This window comes from Ipomoea nil, unplaced genomic scaffold (genome assembly GCF_001879475.1).
Source record: "Ipomoea nil cultivar Tokyo-kokei standard unplaced genomic scaffold, Asagao_1.1 scaffold1421, whole genome shotgun sequence".
In the NCBI taxonomy this organism is placed as follows: Eukaryota; Viridiplantae; Streptophyta; class Magnoliopsida; order Solanales; family Convolvulaceae; genus Ipomoea; species Ipomoea nil.
In genome coordinates this window covers 356,554-376,842 of record NW_017617849.1, presented here as the reverse complement: position 1 = coordinate 376,842, position 20,289 = coordinate 356,554, and the positions used below count along the sequence as shown (strand labels likewise).

The window sequence follows — 20,289 nt, the reverse complement described above, 5'->3', positions numbered from 1 at the left end:
ACATCCATAACTTCATAACTATACATTCAGAATTGCATAACTACACATCTATAACTTCATAACTATACATTCAGAATTGCATAACTACACATCCATAACTTCATAACTATACATTCAGAATGTGAAATTATAACTTCATAACTATACATTCAGAATTGCATGCATAATAATGTGAGCCTAATTGTGCATATTTCTAGTATTAGTTTTAATGTATTTGTTAGGCTTAAGGTCATGAATTTGGTAATTTAATTGCATAATTTCTTGATTTATCATTAAGATATGGTTTTACACTTGATTTGAATGTTTTACGTTGTTTGTTAGTGTTTTGGAACCATTACAGATCAAGTGCAAAAGCAAGTGAAGTTCTAGGACGAGTTTAGAGCCAAAACAAAGTCAATGTGAGGCTAAGGAGGTGGCTTAAATACTTCAAAAGGGATCCAAAGAGTGGTGTTTTAATGGTCTTCATCACTTGGGCAAACCGAGGTAAAAGTGGAGCAAAAGAGCAATAAGTGAAAATTCTAACACTGATTGGCGACAGTTTGGTTTTTGGACCATATCTTAGCCCAGGAATATCCAAATGAAGTGATTTTGCGCCATTGGAAAGAAGACTCGAAGGGTTACAACTCTTATGAAGACATCGAAGTCCAGATCTGAAGGGAAAAGGGCCAAAATCAGCTTGCAAGACGGGCCTACGACACTGGAAATTCTCGACGTGTTGAAAATTTTCAGTGTGCATTCTGAAACTTGAGGATTAAGGCTCGACGCGGCGAAAATGGCGGCCCAGGCGCGATTTCGGCCCAGTTTTGCACGGAAAATTCCTATTCCTCCGGGATTGATTCATACTATAAAATTCATCTTTCTTCAACCCTAATATTCATTCAGAGATCTTTGGAGACACGAAAGAGGAGAAAATCAAGAACCACGAGTCGTCTTGGGAAGCAAGAAGAAAGCTAAGGAGATTTGGGAAAATCTCTTGGTCCATTATTGTACTCTCTTTGATGATTTGTAATTTTTTAAATATATTTGCTATGTATAATTTAGCCATGCTTGGCTAAATACTTTAGAGATTCTTAGGTAAAAATGTTTAACACAATTGCACCTAGCTAACTGTTGGCATGTTGCACATTGAGAAAAGGGTAACTTTGTTAGGGAGTTTAATTATTGATTATTGCACATGGTAGTAGTTAGGAATTTATTATGATGCCTGTTTTTGTTTTATTGGGTGTTTATACCACGAGAGTGGATATTCACTACTGTTAGTGACTACAAGAGTAGCTCTATACCACTTTGTATCCTCACACTCGTTTAAACCCATATTTAATATTACATTAGGTTAGACACTAGGTAATTAAACACTTGAATCCCAGGAATCTCATTCTCCCTCTCTATTGTTTTCAAAACCTGAATTATTGCTTTTATTTATTTATTTATTTGCATCCTTCACTCTTAATCATTAGGATTAGCTTCTCATGAATAAATTAGTAATTGGTGCTTAATACCCACTTCCCTGTGGATCGATAACTCGTTACTCAAAGTTTATTTGTTTGAAAATATACTACAATCACATAACTTCATAACTATACATTCAGAATGTGAAATTATAACTACATAACTATATATTCAGAATTGCATGCATAACTACATATCCATAACTTCATAACTATACATTCAGAATTGCATAACTACACATCCATATATAACTTCATAACTATACATTCAGAATATAAAATTATAAAATTATGAACATATGTTTACGTAACTAACGGCAATCAAAATTTTTTTTTTTATTTAAGTAAAACGACGCCGTTTTTACAATCGTGTGCACCATACATGGTGCACAGCACACGGATGCACGACCTAATTTGCCAGTTAAAAATGTACTCCGGGGTTATTTATAATGTATACTGTAGTAGGTAATTAGGAATTAGGAACTTAATTGCTTTTTAATTATATTTGTCTTTTAATTCTGTTAAGGATTCTTTGTGTAATGAAATTGTAAATTTATTATGTTTATTATTTGAAGATTGATTTCACTTTATTTTGCAAGTCTTTGGATTTGTTTATTTATAAAGGCACATATTGACAAATAATAAAGATTTTTAAGTGCACGAGCTTCACAATTTAGATTGTATTTTCCCCAGGTGCTTTTGTTTTTGTTTTTTTGTTTTTTTTTTTAATTTTATTTTAAAGACTAATTTCAGTATAATTGTTTTATTTATAAAATGTTCCTAAAAAAACATATATATGAAGTGAAAAAAAAAAATTAAACAAATTGAGCAATGAGTAGAATCACCAAGCTAGAGTGACATGTTACACATATTATGGACCCATCTGCCTTGTTATCTATGATGAGATGTGCTGTCAAACTGGGAAGAGATATTCTCAGACTCTTCCTTTATGAAGATAGAGTTGGGTAATGATCTGATCCTCTCTAATTCAATTATTGATTATTGATAAATTGACAACTTCAATCATAAAATCGATCACCAAATTTGAGTCTCTATTATTAAGTGAATCGTTAAGTGGACAAATTATGATTCTTTTATCTTTTATCAATTTCTTTCTAATTTAACTTATCACATAAAGGCTTCACAATATAATTTACTTATGTGATTTACGGACTAATACATAAAAACATAATTTACTCGTCATCACTTATCAGTGAATTCAGATAATTTTTTTTTTTTTTTCCTTTTTTTAAGCCCAATTGACTTGAATCTAGGTGCTAGCTTATCCACCACTCATCTCCCATTCTCCCCTGCGTTGCTAGCTTATCCACCACTCATCTCCCATGCATTAGAGAATTATCAACATGAAGTGAAATCAAATTAAAGTTCGAAAGAGGGGAATTAAAAGATGAATTCAACAACAATATAGGCTAAATTCAATTCCATTAACATTGTGAGTACTGTCTAGATATACTCTTTTTTTTTTTTTTTCACGCGACATTTTTAATATGAAAAATTCAATTTATAATAGGTAATGAAGTTTTTTGTTAATTACTATTGACTCTATTACAATATAATATATGTTCATACTTTCTCTATCTGTTACAACCCAAAGAGTCAATATCTCACCACCGAATTCGATCTTGTGACCTTCTCTCAGGGAGAGCCACAAGTCATCTGAGCACAAAATTTTTGTTAATATTAACCAGTTTAGTTAGCGTGACTGATCATACACTCTCACTCATTAAAAACATGCCAAGACTCACGCCTAATATATTTATAATATAATTAGCAACCTCTTACATTAGGCAGCGAATGATCATAAATCACTTTTATGTATGTAATCTCTTGTTTTTATACTTGGTAATTATATTTGTAGAATTGATAGATTCGTTGCAATTACCAATTGAAAATTAATGAAACTTTAATTAGAAGAAATTTGCATTGAAAATATTATAAATGACTTTGTATTTTTTTTTTTTGAAACCAAATAATTTTATATCTAAATATGCACGAATGAAGTATATATATATCACTTTAAAGTTAACTTTTGAATAGTATTTTTCGTTGTTTAATATTTTATGTATGATAAAAAAAATGTCACATTCATTATCCAAGGGTGTACATTGGATAAATCATAACTTGTGTCACTGTAGCTAACAAACTCAAACCAATAAGGTCAATATGTTATAATGAGGGAAATCAATCAAGGTTACTCATAGTTAATAAATTCAAACTAAAAAGGTCAATAGGTCGATCCCATGTAATATCTGTTCAAATATACCAATATATTGAAGCACAAAGATTCAATACTCACCCTATTGAGACACAAACACATGATTTCCCATTTGAGAGAGTCTTTTAAGCCACTTGATCAGAAGGTCATTCGCAATCACCTAACCTAATAATGAAGTTTGTGACAAATATTATAATTCTTCATAGTTGACTTGATTAAGAATTAATTAGATAAAACTATGTCACTTGACATAAAATTTAGAATTAAAAAAATTGGTTCGATATTTTTTTTGTTCGAATTTAATTATTGTTCAATAATAGAATCGTTATCCTTGTACAAGCGTCACTTCGTCAATGTCTATCCAAAATTTTTATCAATCAATATTGTCTTGTCCAGTTCTACACTTCTACAAGATTAGTATCACTTATTTTTATCAGATATTCACATGCCAATTTTTAACATTGGATTTTATTGAAACTAAATATATGTGCTTTAAAATAATTATTTAATCTATGTTTTTTTTTCTAGACACAAATTAGATTATGAAAAAATATTATTAACAATTTAGCAAACTGTTATAATAAAACAGTTTACTTACTCTATAATTAAAGTATATATACAATCTTATTTGTTATATTTATGAAAATTAATATCACACTAAATTCTATTTTTAAAGTACTACTATAAAAATAAGAAAAATTTAAAGCAAAAAAAATATTTTCAATTATTCAAGTTGTTCTTGTCAGTAGTTAATTTAAAATACTTAACAAAATTAATAGAAAAAAAATTAGTTGAAAAAAAACTCTTATAATAATTAAAAGGTGAGTATATATATATATATATATATATATATATATATATATATATAGAGGATTAATATAATAATATTTATAGACATTATATATTAAATTAATATAATAAATAAATTTAATTTCATATAGATTTTAATTAGTAAGGATTTGTTAATTATTAAAAATATAAACATTGGACATATATTTTTGCGCATCGCGCATAGAAAAGACTAGTGTGTGTGTCTATATTTTTACTTCGTCTTGATCCCATTTTATTTGTGAGTTGCCTAAAAACTTGTGTGAATTGTGACTAATTTATGTTGGTTTTATTCAAGGTGCAATCATTCACAACAAGTGAGGAATTCAATATTTTTGGGGAAGATTCGAGCAATTCTTGGACTAAGAGATCAATCAAAGAGTTTGGGATGCATTTAGGAATTTTCAGGAGCCTCGTACTGCCTCACGTACGCCCATCCATCTGACCATCCATAAGCAGTTTGTAGCTGAGAGTCCCGTACGCATGCCAATACGTCTATTCCAGTGAGCACTGGAATATTGTGTACTGCCTCAGGGATGGCCATCCCTGAGGCAGTTCCTCGGTGCTTTGTTCACTATTTAGGCGCGGATTCACTCATTTTTACATGGTTTTAACCCATGGTTGAGCCCTAGCTTCTCTCTTTCACTTTCTTTCATATTTTTAGGTTAGATTAGACTTACATTTAGGTTCTATAACATTTTGGAAGCTTGTAATCTCATATTTGAAGCTTGGATTCCAACATTTTAAGATTGTTCTTTCATTTTTAATACATAAGTTCTCATTCCTTTTATTTCTTTATTTTGCAAGATTTATGTTTATTACTTGTGTTTTTGTGTTCTTTATGCTATTTAATCACGATTAGTTAGTTTATGGACGTATAGTTAGGATTGTATTATCTGTCTTTATGCTTGATTTGTGATTATTGTAAAAAGGGGAAGAACTCAAACCTAGGGTTCATGTGTTTGTGAAGGTGTTGTGTTTATATCTTGTTAATGTTTGATGTACACATTCTTTGACATATTTTTGGAGGATTGCTTGCCTCAACGAGAGTTGGGTGTGATGAATCCGAGCCACCCCTTGCATATACCCGATTTCTTCCTACGAAAATAGGGGAAATTGGAGACTTTAGATGCTTTGTGTGCTTTATGGAGTTGGAATTGATACGTCACGAGAGTGGAGCAATTCCTTGTTCTAATCCTTGTTTATTAATCACGAGAGTGGTTCGTAGACTAGGATACCTACGTGCATTCCCACTTGATTCCTTGGTTATTTGTTCCCCCTAATCCCATAGGTTGTTGAAGTATCTAGAAGATAATGCTTCCTAGATTGAGTCCTATTTCTTTATTTTGTGTTTATCTTTGTGTATATGTGTTAGTCTTACCATTTCCTTAAACTTGTTTGCTTAGCTTCTTGTTGATTTCCTTATACTAGTGCCTAGTTCTTGTGATTACATATTGCATGCCATAACCCCCAATCTACGGAGGACGACATTTTACACCCGAGCTCTCATCTTATTTTTGCTACATCAATGTGTGTGTGTGTGTGTGTGTGTGTGTAATGTAATACTTATACTAAAAAATGTAATACTAATAAGGAATAAAATGTTTATTACTTATATATAAAAGTGTAATACTTTTGAAGAAAAATGTAATACTTTTACATTTTGATTAAAAAATACATTTTCCTTTATAAGTAACAAACACTTGCCAATATTACTTATAAAGGAAAATGTGCTTTGGAAGGCTCAACACTATGCACACTAAGGCAAAACAATATACACTTCGAAAATGCACAATAATGTGCTATGGAAGACACAACAATGTGCTCATGAAAACACAACAATGTGCTATGAAATGCTCAACAATGTGCTTTGTAAGACAAAGCAATGTGCACTAAAAGGCATATCAATGTGCTCTGAAAGACACAACATTGTGCTCTGCAATAAGAAAAAATGCATCGGAAGACAAAAAATATTAACTTATGTACATAAAATTACCATAATGCCACCATATTTTTTTTTGAAATATCTACATTTTGGACCCTTGATCTAAACCGAATCAACGAATGAAATTAAACCCTATTTTTCACTTAATGCTTTCTTCGCACCCGATCCGTTATATATATATATATATATATATATATATATATATATATATATATATATATATATAGGGGCGATCAAGTGCACCATGTTGTTAGGTGTAGTCATATGGTCAATTACAGGCCATTAGATTAGATAGATCCAATGAATCACATTAATTAAGATTTTTTTTTAGTATTTTCGCGCACGTTCTCCTACCCAGCGAACTGCAAGGGTAAACTCGTCATAGGGCACCGGAATAAGGAAAATCACATTGTTGTGTGTTTTATTTGTGTAGTTGGTGCATTATTAGCCTTACTCCGGTGTATTTGTAGATTCCCATTGGTGCCAAGTTCAGGTGTGACAATGCCTTCCCGTGTGGTCAGTGCGGCCGCACCAATTGTTATACAAATATACACCATCCATGTTATGAAATGCAAAGCAAAAAAACATACACAAATTAAGTACGCATCACCAAAAACGTGCCATTAGATATGAATAAATACAACATACAGTGTTCGGGAATACACTATTGGTGCGTTTCATTGTGATGTGTTTTATTACACTATTGGTGCATGTTGTCAACACTGTTGGTGTATTCTGAAAATCGGCCGCTATAAATGGCCATTGTAATTACCATAACACCCCCACTTACCAAAACGCCCAAAAATTTACAAATCCTCAGAATTAGCCACTGTCGTTAGATTAAATTAACTCAACGACACAAATACGACCACACCGCCATACATAATGACATGACCACATATGAGCGCTCTTATTTATATATATATATATATATATATATATATATATATATATATATATTATTGATTGATTTAATTCTTCTTAAAGTTAGGAGGAGAGGTCAGCCATACCCTTAGTCCCAACACTACTTGCCTCCCACGTGGAATATAATCATATATTTGTATTTTGTTCTAAAAGAAAAGCTACTACTTGCAACCAAAAAAAAAAAAAAAAAAAAGCTACTACTTGTATTTATTGTAATAATAGTTATATGTAGGGTGTTTCGGAATTTAATAAATGCCAATGATAAAAAAAAAATTAAAAGATCAAAATAAATAAATAAAAACTATTTATAGTTTAATATATAAATGATAATTGAATGGTTTGTTTGTTTAGAAATATATATTGATTTGATAATATTTTATTCTACTAAAATATTCTTATAGTACATTAAGCAAATGAAGTCCTCATCAATCATATTTAACATTTAACTATTTACACTATCAAATAATTATTTGTAGTTATAGAATAAATTACTTCAATTTGTTAAAATTCTAAGGAATATGAGGGAAAAAAGTATTTTTAACCATTACAAATATATTTGAGTTAAAAGTTTTTTATACACCAACACCATAAAAAAAATGTGATTAAAAAAATCAATTGGAAAATAAATTTCTACACAATTTATAGAAAGAAAAAATAAACTAAAAAAATTTCTTATGATTGAAAATTGTCTAGTCAAAACTAAGAAGAAAGAAACTCATGACATGTCAATGACCTTGTGGTCTAGTGAAATGAAGAGTATCTTCCAAATAAGAGGTCATGAACGTTGATTCTTTATGAATTCTTTGCGCTTCAGTAGATATAAACAGATATTATATTATAACGGAGTAAGAAGTACTCAAACTCAAAGGCATAAGTTATTAATAGAAGTCACCGGCATGTAGCAGAGGCTGACCAATAATCCATAGAGATTTTAGCAACATATATAATACAAAGGATATGGAACTGGTTTGATTAGGTGGCCAACTGCTTAGTTCAACCATCAAATAACCACTGTACCCGCCGCAATTCAAAATCTCATCTTAGACACACATAATCCTATATTGGCAAACGTAGCTTTCCATTAATCAAATCACTTGGCCCGGCCCTCTATAATCCGGATTAAGTCGACGTTAACGTCACAGAAATCGAATATCATCTGTTGCTGGTTTCCTAATCTTAGGTGATGTGTGTTCCAAGAACCAGTTACTTTCAGCCTTTGCTTACATACTAAACAAACCAAGAAATGGGGGGAAGTTAGGCCAACGGTTATAGTTTCAACTCCTTTCTTCAATTCAATTTTCACTTCAACTCAAAGCAAAGCTGCAGAAGAAGAGAGGTTTGATTCTTGGTCATCGTCTCTACCAATCTTCACCTTCCCTGCTGTTCCTCTGTCCTTTTATTCCCCTCTCTGCTCCCCCTTCTTCAAAATCCAGAGGCCGAGTTATGTTATTTTTCATATAGATTCTTGGTTGATCGAGCGAATATGAATATGAATAATCGTGGGTTGTTAACGACAGACTCGTTTTGTAACTCCGGGGCTGCAGCCACTTCGGGCGAAGATACGATGATGTCTGTGGTTGCAAGAACCCAGAGCCAGTCAAGAACACAGCCTTCTCCTTTCATGGTGAGAGTGGCAATGAGAATATCGAGAGCGAGGTGGTTCATCTTCCTGAGAAGAGTGTTTCACTACCAGAATGGATCAACAACGTCTGATCTCGGGTCGAATCCGTTCAATTCCCTGACTTGGATGATGATGGAGTGTGTAACTTTGAGTGTCCAAATCATGTTTACAGCATATACCCTGGCTGTCTCAAAGGAGGAAAGGCCTGTTTGGCCGATGCGAATTTGGGTTTCGGGCTATGCTTTTGGCTGTCTGCTTAGCCTTTTGCTACTCTACTGCAGATATTGGGTGTTCTATCTGAGGCAGAGAGATGAGTCTTCTGCAGTATCTGATATAGAGCAGCAAAGAAGCCTTGAGGGATCAAGGTAACTATATATTTTCCACTTGTTTAATTTGTCTTTCTTCGTTCTGCTATGTTGTTTGGTAGAACTTATTTTAAGCTACAAATAAGCTATAAGCTCTGTTCAGTAAAACATAAATAATAGTTTATTTTGAAACGCTATAAGCAAGTAGTTGCTAACTTTTAAGCTAACTTATAAGCTAGAATTGAAAATAAAGTAACATGTTTGGTTTTATATATCTCCTTGGGTTGGACAAAAGTGTGCAAATGGTGGAGAAATGCAGGACCTGCGTTGAGCTATTCTTCGCGATATGGTTCGTGATGGGGAACGTTTGGGTGTTTGACACGCGATTTGGATCGTTTCGTCGTGCCCCAAAGCTCCATGTTCTATGCATCTCTCTGCTGGCCTGGAATGCTGTCACCTACTCATTCCCATTCATTCTGTTTGTGGTGCTGTGCTGCTGTGTGCCCATGGTTAGCAGCTTCCTAGGATACAACATGAACATGGGATCTGTCGAGCGGGGGGCATCCAATGAACAGCTCTCTAGTTTGCCAACCTGGAAGTACAAGCAAGTCTGCAACAACCCAGATTTGGAGAATGAAAATCCAGTATGTTATATAGCCTCTCATTAAAACTTTGACACTCCAAATTCTTGTTAAACCTATAAGGTGGCTAAACATTTTTTTGTTGACAGGAATGCTGCATTTGCTTAGCACAGTATCGTGACAAGGAAGAAATGAGACAACTGCCATGTTCCCATGTATTTCATCTCAACTGTGTTGATCAATGGCTCAGAATCATATCTTGCTGCCCTCTCTGTAAAAAGGATTTAGCTAGATAGATGAAGTCACGATGATGATGCTAGGTTTCCCTGCATTTTTTTTCTTAATTTTATTTTCTGATACATACATAATTAAACAAGCATAAAGGGAAGATATATAATTGTATGTAATGTAATAGAGTGAGGAAAATCATGTTGAAAGTGGAAGATCTGAACTTGTTTCATTTGAGTGGGGAGACTGCCATCCATCTCTCCCAAGTCCCAAATACTTGTAAATGTTAAAATAGTCTCAATGCAAAATGTTCAAAGAATCCATACATCTCTCATTATTTACAAATTTTTATTTAAAAAAATGTTAACTGAACAATCAATTAAAAATTTAAGTTGATTTATTGGGGCAGCTTCAGGTGAGTTGATGTATCTGGGAACATTGAATATACTGTATGAGTATAAACATATGGTTTGTTTGGTTATTTTTGCAGATTTGATACTAGGTTTTGTTTTATGTATTTGACAGTTTCTAATACTGTAATTCTAAATGAATCCTACTCCCACTAATAAAATGCATTGAGATCATAGAAGCATATTTTATATTTGGCTTATTCGCATAACTTATTCCAATGTAATGTGTTTGGTTTGTATCAATATCACACATAGACCTTCTAACCTCTGAATTCCTTCAATTTGAAAAAGTGATAGGAATTGAATTAGATTATCAACCTTGCTTTACACATTTTCACTTTGTAATATCACTTTTTTACCTCAATTACTACAATATTACATTTACATCAATTGTCCACTTATCAACTGTCCAAACTACTAAATTTATTTGAATATAAATTAAAATATCAAATAATTTTTTAACTCAATTATTACAATATTACAGTTACATTAACGGTCCACTTATCAACTCTCAAAACTACGAAATTTATTTGAATATAAATTAAAATATCAAAATTTTAACTCAATTATTACAATATTACAGTTACATTAACTATCCATTTATTAACTATCCGAACTACTAAATTTATTTGAATAGAAATTAAAATATCAAAAAGTTGATCATCCACTCAATCTTATAAAGAAGTTCAAATACTTGAACACTCCCCCCTCCCCCCCCCCCCCCCCCTCTCTCTCACACACACACACACACACACACATATATATATATATATATATATATATATATATATATATTTTAAATATATGAGATAGAAGAAGTAATCCAATTTTGAGAATTTTAATTAGGGAACAATATTTTTGTAGTGGTGGCACAAATGCACAATGATGAAGCAGAGATATTTACAATATTATTAGGCAGCCATGTTTGACCAGAAGAAAGAAAGATACCAAAATATGTTAATATGGGCTTAGCAGAACAGAATTGAAACAAACCTGTCACACTCTTTTGTCTCCTTTCATTCGCAACAGCAGTCAGCAGCTCATCGTTTTTGACTACCTTAGACCCCCTTCTTCAATTCTTGTTTCTCACCTAACTTAACCTCTTTTTATCTCATTTTCCAACTCTTCTTAGTCAACATTTTTCACCAATATCCCCCTTTCACGATTTGAAGTCATAATATATGATTCGTATTATTGAATTAATAATAAATATATGTTTTATATCAATTTAGTTATGTAAATGGTCGTGCACTCTTATCCTTTAAGAGAGGTCGAGAATTTGAAATCCTATTGTATAAAAAAATCAATATGACTAGCAATTTACCCCTTAATTTGGTCGTGCGCAAACGGAGATTAGTGTATGGTATAGGTTGCCCCTTAATTGGGATGTCCCAATGTAAATGGAGATTAGTTTGAATATAGTACGTACTTAAATGTGTCTCTTATAGTTAGGGCATGCTCTAGACATCTCGTGATCTAACAAAAATATATATATATAGTAAAGGTTCACGTGCATTTGTTGCTTCCCGTGCGGATGTGCGGTGGATTAATGTGCGTGAGATTTGTACTCAATGTGCGTGAGTGTTGTGTTTAATGTGTATGAGATTTGTACTTAATGTGCGTGAATGTGTAAAATATTATGTCAGCTTCTTCCCCATCCCCAGTAGCCATTTGCCCCCTCCCTGATGATGATGATGCGGAGGCGAGCTAAGGAGGTTAAGAATTATGGGAATAATACAACAGAAATCCACACTTTGTTGCTGTGCAAATTTTACTGTGCTTGCGTTATTTATATAAACATTCAACTGCATTGAAGGTATCTGATAACCCAGAATCCATGGCCAAATTGAAGGAAGAAGTAACAAGAAGCTTGGGCGTTAATGTGCGTGAGTTTCTGTTCTGCTTCTTTCTGAGCTCGTAATTCTGAAATACTCAGGCACATTAAGCACAAATCTCACGCACATTAAACAGAATACTCAGGCACATTAAGTACAAAACTCACGCATATTAACATGACGCACATTAAGTACAAATATCAGACACATTGAGTACAAATCTCACGCACATTAATCCACCGCACATCCGCACGGGAAGCAACAAATGCACCTGATCCCTTCCCTATATATATATATATATATATATATATATATATATATATATATAATCGCACTCAGGTGCGAATGCTTCGCCCAGGCGCGAAATAGGAATGGATTCTGTCCGTCCACGTGTCCAGATCTAATGGATGAGAAACACTGATTTTTTTAAAAAAATGCGGTGGTATTTTCGTAAATAATTGAACATTGAAGTGCAAGTAAAATGTATTACAAGTGCATGTAAAATGTATTATCGGTGCAAGTAAAAATTTACACTGAGCATCAATGCTTAGTTGCACCTATAGTTATAAGTAGTTGCACCAATAGTTCTAAGTAGTTGCACACATAGTTATAAGTAGTTGCACCTAGGTGTATGAATGTTTGCGAGTGGTTTTCAGGGGTATTACTACCCGCTGAACTCAGATCAATGAATGTTAACAAGGCAAAATTACATGCACTTATAGGTGAAAGTAGGTGCACCTATAGTTATAAGTAGTTGCACCTATAGTTATAAATAGTTGCACATATAGTTATAAGCACACCCAGGTGCATGAATGTTTGCGGAAAGTGAATGCTAACAAGGAAAAATTATATGCACTTATAGGTGAAAGTAGGTGCACCTATAGTTATAAGTAGTTGCACCTATAGTTATAAATAGTTGCACATATAGTTATAAGCACACCCAGGTGCATGAATCTTTGCGGAAAGTGAATGCTAACAAGGCAAAATTACATGCACTTATAGGTGAAAGTAGGTGCACTTGTAAGTGATTTTACTTGCACTTCGATGTTCAATTATTTACGAAAATGCCACCGCGTTTTTTTTTTAAGTTATTAGATCTGGACAGGTGTCACGCGCTGATTCGTTCGCATTTCCCTCCTGAGCACTTATTCGCACCTGAGTGCATCCCTATATATATATATATACAATTGCACTCTTCTGCGAATGGAGCGTCCATGTGCGAATATGCGAATCATTGAACATCGAATATCCGTCCACATGTCCAGATTTAATGGATGAGAAACACTGATTTTTTTAAAAAAACGCGGTTTCATTTTCGTAAATCATTAAACATCGAAGTGCAAGTAAAATGTATTACAAGTGCATGTAAAATATATTATAGGTGCAAGTAAAATTTACACTGAGCATCAATACTAAATGCACTTATAGTTATAAGTAGTTGCACCTAGGTGCATGAATGTTTGCGGTGGTTTTCATGGGTACTACTACCCGCTGAACTTCCCGCAAGAACAAAAACGATGTCAAACAGAACGAACTCAGATCAATGAATGTTAACAAGGCAAAATTACATGCACTTGCAAGCGAAAGTAGGTGCACTTGTAGGTGAAAGTAGGTGCGCTTGTAGGTGAATATATATATATATATATATATATATATATATATATATATATATATATATATATATATATATATATATATATATATATGGATGGTTGCATTCACAGGCAAACATTCTTAAAGTACAAATATGTGGACATATACCGTGCACATACTTAAATGCAGGTGTGCACACATCCGTGGACGATAGTGCACACATCCAATATAGTATGCATGCGTGAATCCACAATATTTGGGCCGGCGTGCACACGTCCATGAATGACAGTGCACACAGGCGAGCATCACACAAAATCATAGAAATTAATCACAATCTTAAATACCCAAAATTCAACGATCCAAAAATATCCACACGTTTGTATTTTAAGTCCTGTTTTTACGTGAATATATGAATATATATATATATATATATATATATATATATATATATATATATATATATATATATATATACACTTTTTGTTTAAACGGGGTGGGGTCGGTCAATTCATTTTGAAAACTGATTAAAACAATGAATTGTTTTAATTGCTCTCTTAAATGCGCCCAGACAATTTAAATTTGCATGACTTTTTTTTTTTTTTTTTTTTTTTTTTTTTTAAGAAAAGGGTCAAATAGGCCCCTAAACTTTACTCTAAAGGTCAATTAGGCCCCTAAACTTTAAAAAAGTTCAATTAAATATTCAAACATGTTAAATTGGGTCAATGAAGCCCCAAAACCGGTAAATGACCTGTTATTACAGGTCATTTTTATTCCGGCGACGAATTCCGGCCACCAGTGACGAATTCCGGCGACCATTTCCGGCCACCGGTGACTTTTTCCGGTCGTCTTCCACTGGAGAAGACGACCGGACGACCGCCATCTCCATTGGAGAAGACGACCAGATCTGGTCGTCTTCTCCACTGGAAGACGATCGGACGGCCGGAAAAAGGAGCCGGCGGCCGGAAATGGTCGCCGGTGGCCGGAATTCGTCACCGGTGGCCGAAATCCGTCGCCGGAATAAAAATGACCTGTAATATAAGGCCATTTATCAGTTTTTGGGCTTGATTGACCCAATTTGATATGTTTGAGTGTTTAATTGAATTTTTTTAAAGTTTACGGACCTAATTGACCTTTAGGATAAAGTTTAGGGACCTATTTAACTCTTTTCTCTCTTTTTTTTTTTTAGTATAAATTTTGCATAAGTTAAAAGTGGCTTAATCTAAAATAAATTATATATGGTCAAATTAATTATTTAATGAGTAATTTATAAAAAGTAAAAAGTAATGAAATAATGTCAACGTTGGATAAAATTTGTGTGCAATGATTTTTTTTTAATTAAATATTGAGAGTTATTAGCATATTACAGTAATACAATCTTAAGTCACGTCATGTTATAAATTGATAAATGGTTAATAGGCCTTTGTTGATTGGGCCCATCAGTCAAAATACAAAACGCTGATATGATTATAGCTTTTAAGAACAACTTATTAATTTTATTTGTAAAATGGCAATGTTATCCCTTTGTAATCCCTAATTCTTCAGACTCTCCTTCTCACCTTCGCGGCCGCCTCCTCTTCACTATGTCACGTCGTTTGCGATCAACCTCTTCTCACCTTCGCGACTACCTTCTCCGATCCACCGTCTCACATCGGTCGCCGCTTCTCTCCAAAGTAAATTCATCCCCACCTTATATCTTGTTTTCTCATAATTTTTCTTCAATTTGTAGTCTAGATTTTTTTTTTTTTTTGATGCACTTGTGATTAGCACGATTGGCAGCTCCTTGTTCCCTCCACCCCCCCCCCCCCCTCCCCCTCCCCCTCCCACTCTAGTTCACGCCACTCTGGCGCACGAAACACGCACAAAGGCAGTAGCCTTTTGCCTTCCCTCTCTCCTGATATGATTAGCTTTTGAGAAGAGTTATTTCCACTTTTGGTCCCACGACTATGGAATCATTTTCACATTTGGTCCCCGATTATTAAAATTTTCAGATTTGGTCCTACGACTATTAAATTATTGCCATATTTGGTCTCCGACTATTAAAATTTTCAAATCTAGTCCTACGACTTTTAAATCCTTGTCACATTTAGTCCCCGACTATTAAAATTTACAAATTTGGACACACGACTTTTAAATCAATGTCACATTTGGTTCCCGACTATTAAAATTTTCAGATTTGATCTCACCGACTTTTAAATCATTGTTACATTTGGTCCATTCAACCTAAATTTTAGTTATCAGTGATAAAATTTTAGGCAAGTGAATTATCTTAAATGTAATTTTTTTTTCTAATACATTTTTCTTGAACTTATTTTTTCTCCCAAATCACTTTCTTCGTTTTTCCTCAATGGGATTAAATAAAGTTAAAAACTATATATTTTATCTAATTTATAAGTTAATATGGTGTTTAATTAATGGTATTATGATTACAGAATACAAATATTATATACAAAATTTAATAATGCAAAAATCTAAGTAAATAAATTAAAATTATATTAGAAATTTAAATTTACAAACACAAAATGTTTTGTACAAAAATTACAATTTATTTAATTAGAAGGGAGATTAGTTGTTAATTTTGGGATTAGAGAATCATCCGACCAAATCTGAAATTTTTAATAGTCAAGGACTAAATGTGGCAAATATTTAAAAATTGTGAGATCAAAATTAAAAACTTTAATAGTCGAGGACCAAATGTGGTAAGGATTTAAAAATTTTGAGACCAAATGTGGTAAGAATTTAAAAGTCGTGGGACTAAATTTGGAAATTTTGATAGTCAAGGACCAATTGTGGCAAGAATTTAAAAGTCGTGAGATCAAATCTGAAAATTTTAATAGTCAAGCTCCACATGTGGAAATAGTTCCATACTAGTGGGACCAAAAGTGGAAATAAGTCAAATAACTCATTTTGAGAACATCTGATTTATTTTATTTGTAAAATGACAATGTTATCCCTTTGTAATCCCTAATCCTTCAGACTCCCCTTCTCACCTTCGCGGCTGCCTCCTCTTCACCGTGTCACGTCGTCTGCAATTCACCTCTTCTCACCTTCGCGACTACCTTATCCGATCCACCATCTCACATCGGTCGCCGCTTCTCTCCAAGGTAAATTCATCCCCTCCTTATATCTTGTTTTCTCATAATTTTTCTTCAATTTGTTGTCTAGATTTTTTTTTTTTTCGTGTGCCTTTTCTTTGATGCACTTGTGATTAGCACAATTGGCCGCTCCTTGTTCCCTCCACCCCCCCCCCCCCCCTCCCTCTCTAGCTCATGCTACTCTGGCGCACGAAACACGCACAAAGGCAATAGCCTTTTGCTTTCTCTCTCTCCTTATATGATTAGTTTTTGAGAAGAGTTATTTCCAATTTTGGTCCAACGAGTATGGATTCATTTCCACATTTTGTCCCCGATTATTAAAATTTTTAGATTTTGTCCTACGACTTTTAAATTATTGCCACATTTGGTCTCCGACTATTAAAATTTTCAGATCTAGTCCTACGACTTTTAAATCCTTGTCACATTTGGTCCCCGACTATTAAAATTTACAAATTTGGTCCCACGACTTTTAAAACATTGCCACATTTGATCCCCGACTATTAAAATTTTCAGATTTGGTCTCACGACTTTTAAATCATTGTTACATTTGGTCTATTTAACCTAAATTTTTTTTATCATTGATAAAATTTCAGGCAAGTGAATTATCATAAATGAACTTTTTTTTTTCTTGAACTTATTTTCCTCCCAAACCACTTTCTTCGTTTTTCCTCAATGGGACTAAATAAAGTTACAAACTATATATTTTATCTAATTTATAAGTTAATATAGTGTTGAATTAATGATACCCGGGTTGAACTTCCATTTGGAAGGTTGTAAGTTCGAGCCTCAGTGTAGGCGTTATTAGCTCTTTGTGTTTCAGTAGGTTGAGAAAGTATATGAACAGATACTACAATGTAATAGAGCTAGTAGCATTCAAAAACAAATGATATTATGATTGCAGAATACAAATATTATATACAAACTTTAATAATGCAAAAATCTAAGTTGAATAAATTAAAATTATATTAGAAATTTAAATTTATAAAAACAAAATGTTTTGTACAAAAAGTACAATTTATTTAATTAGAAGGGAGATTAATTGATAATTTTGAGATTAGAGAATCATCCGACAAAATCTGAAATTTTTAATAGTCAAGGACTAAATGTGGCAAAGATTTAAAAATTGTGGGATCAAAGCTGGAAATTTTAATAATCGGGGACTAAATGTGGTAAGGATTTAAAAGTTTTGAGACCAAATGTGGTAAGAATTTAAAAGTCATGGGACTAAATATGGAAATTTTGATAGTCAAGGGCCAATTGTGGCAAGAATTTAAAAGTCATGCAACCAAATCTGAAAATTTTAATAGTCAGTGACCAAATGTGGAAATAGTTCCGTACTCGTGGGACCAAAAGTGGAAATGAGTCAAATAACTCCTTTTGAGAACATCTGATTGATTTTTATTTTTATTTTTATTTTATTTATTTTTTATTTTTTGTAAAATGGCAATGTTATCCCTTTGTAATCCTTAATCCTTCAGACTCCCCTTCTCACCTTTGCGGCCGCCTCCTCTTTACCGTGTCACGTCGTTTGCGATCCACCTCTTCTCACCTTCGCGACTACCTTCTTCGATCCACCGTCTCACATCGGTTGCCGCTTCTCTCCAAGGTAAATTCATCCCTCCTTATATCTCGTTTTCTCATAATTGTTCTTCAATTTGTAGTTTAAATTTTCTTTTTTCGTGTCCCTTTTTTTTTTTTGTTGCACTTGTGATTAGCACGATTGGCAGCTCCTCATTCCATCCACCCTTCCCCTCCCTCTCTAGCTCACGCTACTCTGGCGCACGAAACACGCACAAAGGCAATAAGTAGCCTTTTGCCTTCTCTCTCTTCTGTGGGACCTAAAAAAAAACTTGGATCTTGTAGAGGAACTCTCTATTCGCTCTCCAAGCCTCCCTCTCCTCCATCCACGTGAATCTAAAAATTGCAAAAAACCTCCCCAAAAACCATTGATGGTGATGACTTTAGGATGTTATATGTAAGGTATTGTATATATTTTTGTGTTTAATAAGACTGTACTGTTCCTATATAAAGTACATAGTGTAATTTTAAGAAAATATTATACGTAAAGATATCATATTTTAAAAATAAAAAATGGTACATGTTTAACTACTCACATAATTTATACAAAATTACAAATACACCTTTATTGATTTTGGTCCCTCAATTATTTTTGAGGTATAGATGTAGATTTTATCTTTTAATTGTTATAAATTAAGTCAATCAATTATTTTGATTAAGTTATAAATCCAGTCTCTATCTTTTAATTATTGTAAATTTAATACTTTAATGAAAGGGTAGATTTGCAAATATTGGATAAGTGCTACATTTGTAATTAGATCAACAATTAAAAACCAAAATTGCAAAAGTTAAAAGACACCGATTACATCTATAATTCAGAAACAATTGAAACATAAAAGTGTGAATATTTTATTTAAAAATATAATACTTGTATGTACGATATTATAACATTTTTAAAAATTTTGATGGTTACAACTTATGTACGAGACTATAGGAAACATATTTTATATAGTCAATAGAATGGTACAGTATTTTAATGGTGTTTTGGTTCCCTTTTGTTAGTTAGTTAGTTTTTTTTTTTTTTTTTTTTTTTTTTTTTTTTTTTTTTTTTTTTTTTTTTTTCTAGTTTTTCATTTTAAAATATTTGTTCTGGTCCAAAATGGCTAGTGCCCACCAATATCATGCTCTTTAAAATATTGACTAATGGACGTCACGAGCAGCAATTCCTATATTGTATTTATCATGTTTTAATATATTAAATATATCAACAAAAACAGGTCATCAAACAGTAAATTATTACGGAGTATTTGTATCCATTATAATATTAATATTCCCATTGTGAATTGCATATACATAATACAAAATATAAAAGTTTGGGTTCTGAATCACTATATAGGATTGATGCAGGGACATATGCGCAATAAAGAAATTAATTAATTAATTTTTTTTTTGTTAGAGCCGAACTTAGGGTGCGTTTGGAAACCCGAAAAATGATTTTGAGAAATCATTTTTCAAAATTTCAATGTTTGGTAAGAGGGGAAAAATAATGTTTTAGTCAAAAAAAATATCTATATATATATTTTTTTAAGAAAATGACTTCTCATTTACGCCTCAACCCTCTCTACAGATCACGCCTCTGCTCTCACGCTCTTTCTCCTATTCTGCTCTCAGCCTCTCACGCTCTTCCTCCTCTTCTGCTCTCACGCTCTTCCTCCTCTTCTGCTC

General features: G+C 32.9%; 1 protein-coding gene and 1 long non-coding RNA gene across 2 annotated transcripts; one reads left to right on the top strand and one right to left on the bottom strand.

Moving 5' to 3' along the window:
* Positions 1-856: 856 nt before the first annotated feature.
* LOC109187965 lies at positions 857-6,007 on the bottom strand. Its single transcript, XR_002055337.1, has 3 exons — positions 5,907-6,007; positions 1,523-1,528; positions 857-867 (listed from the first exon to the last, which is right to left on the bottom strand). It is a non-coding gene; the product is annotated as an uncharacterized LOC109187965 (long non-coding RNA).
* Positions 6,008-8,524: 2,517 nt separating this feature from the next.
* On the top strand, positions 8,525-10,437 carry LOC109187963 (E3 ubiquitin protein ligase RIE1-like). Its single transcript, XM_019338411.1, has 3 exons — positions 8,525-9,367; positions 9,603-9,951; positions 10,038-10,437. Exons 1-3 carry the CDS (start codon positions 8,865-8,867, stop codon positions 10,182-10,184), a joined length of 999 nt encoding a protein of 332 aa, XP_019193956.1. The 5' UTR covers positions 8,525-8,864; the 3' UTR covers positions 10,185-10,437.
* Positions 10,438-20,289: the final 9,852 nt, after the last annotated feature.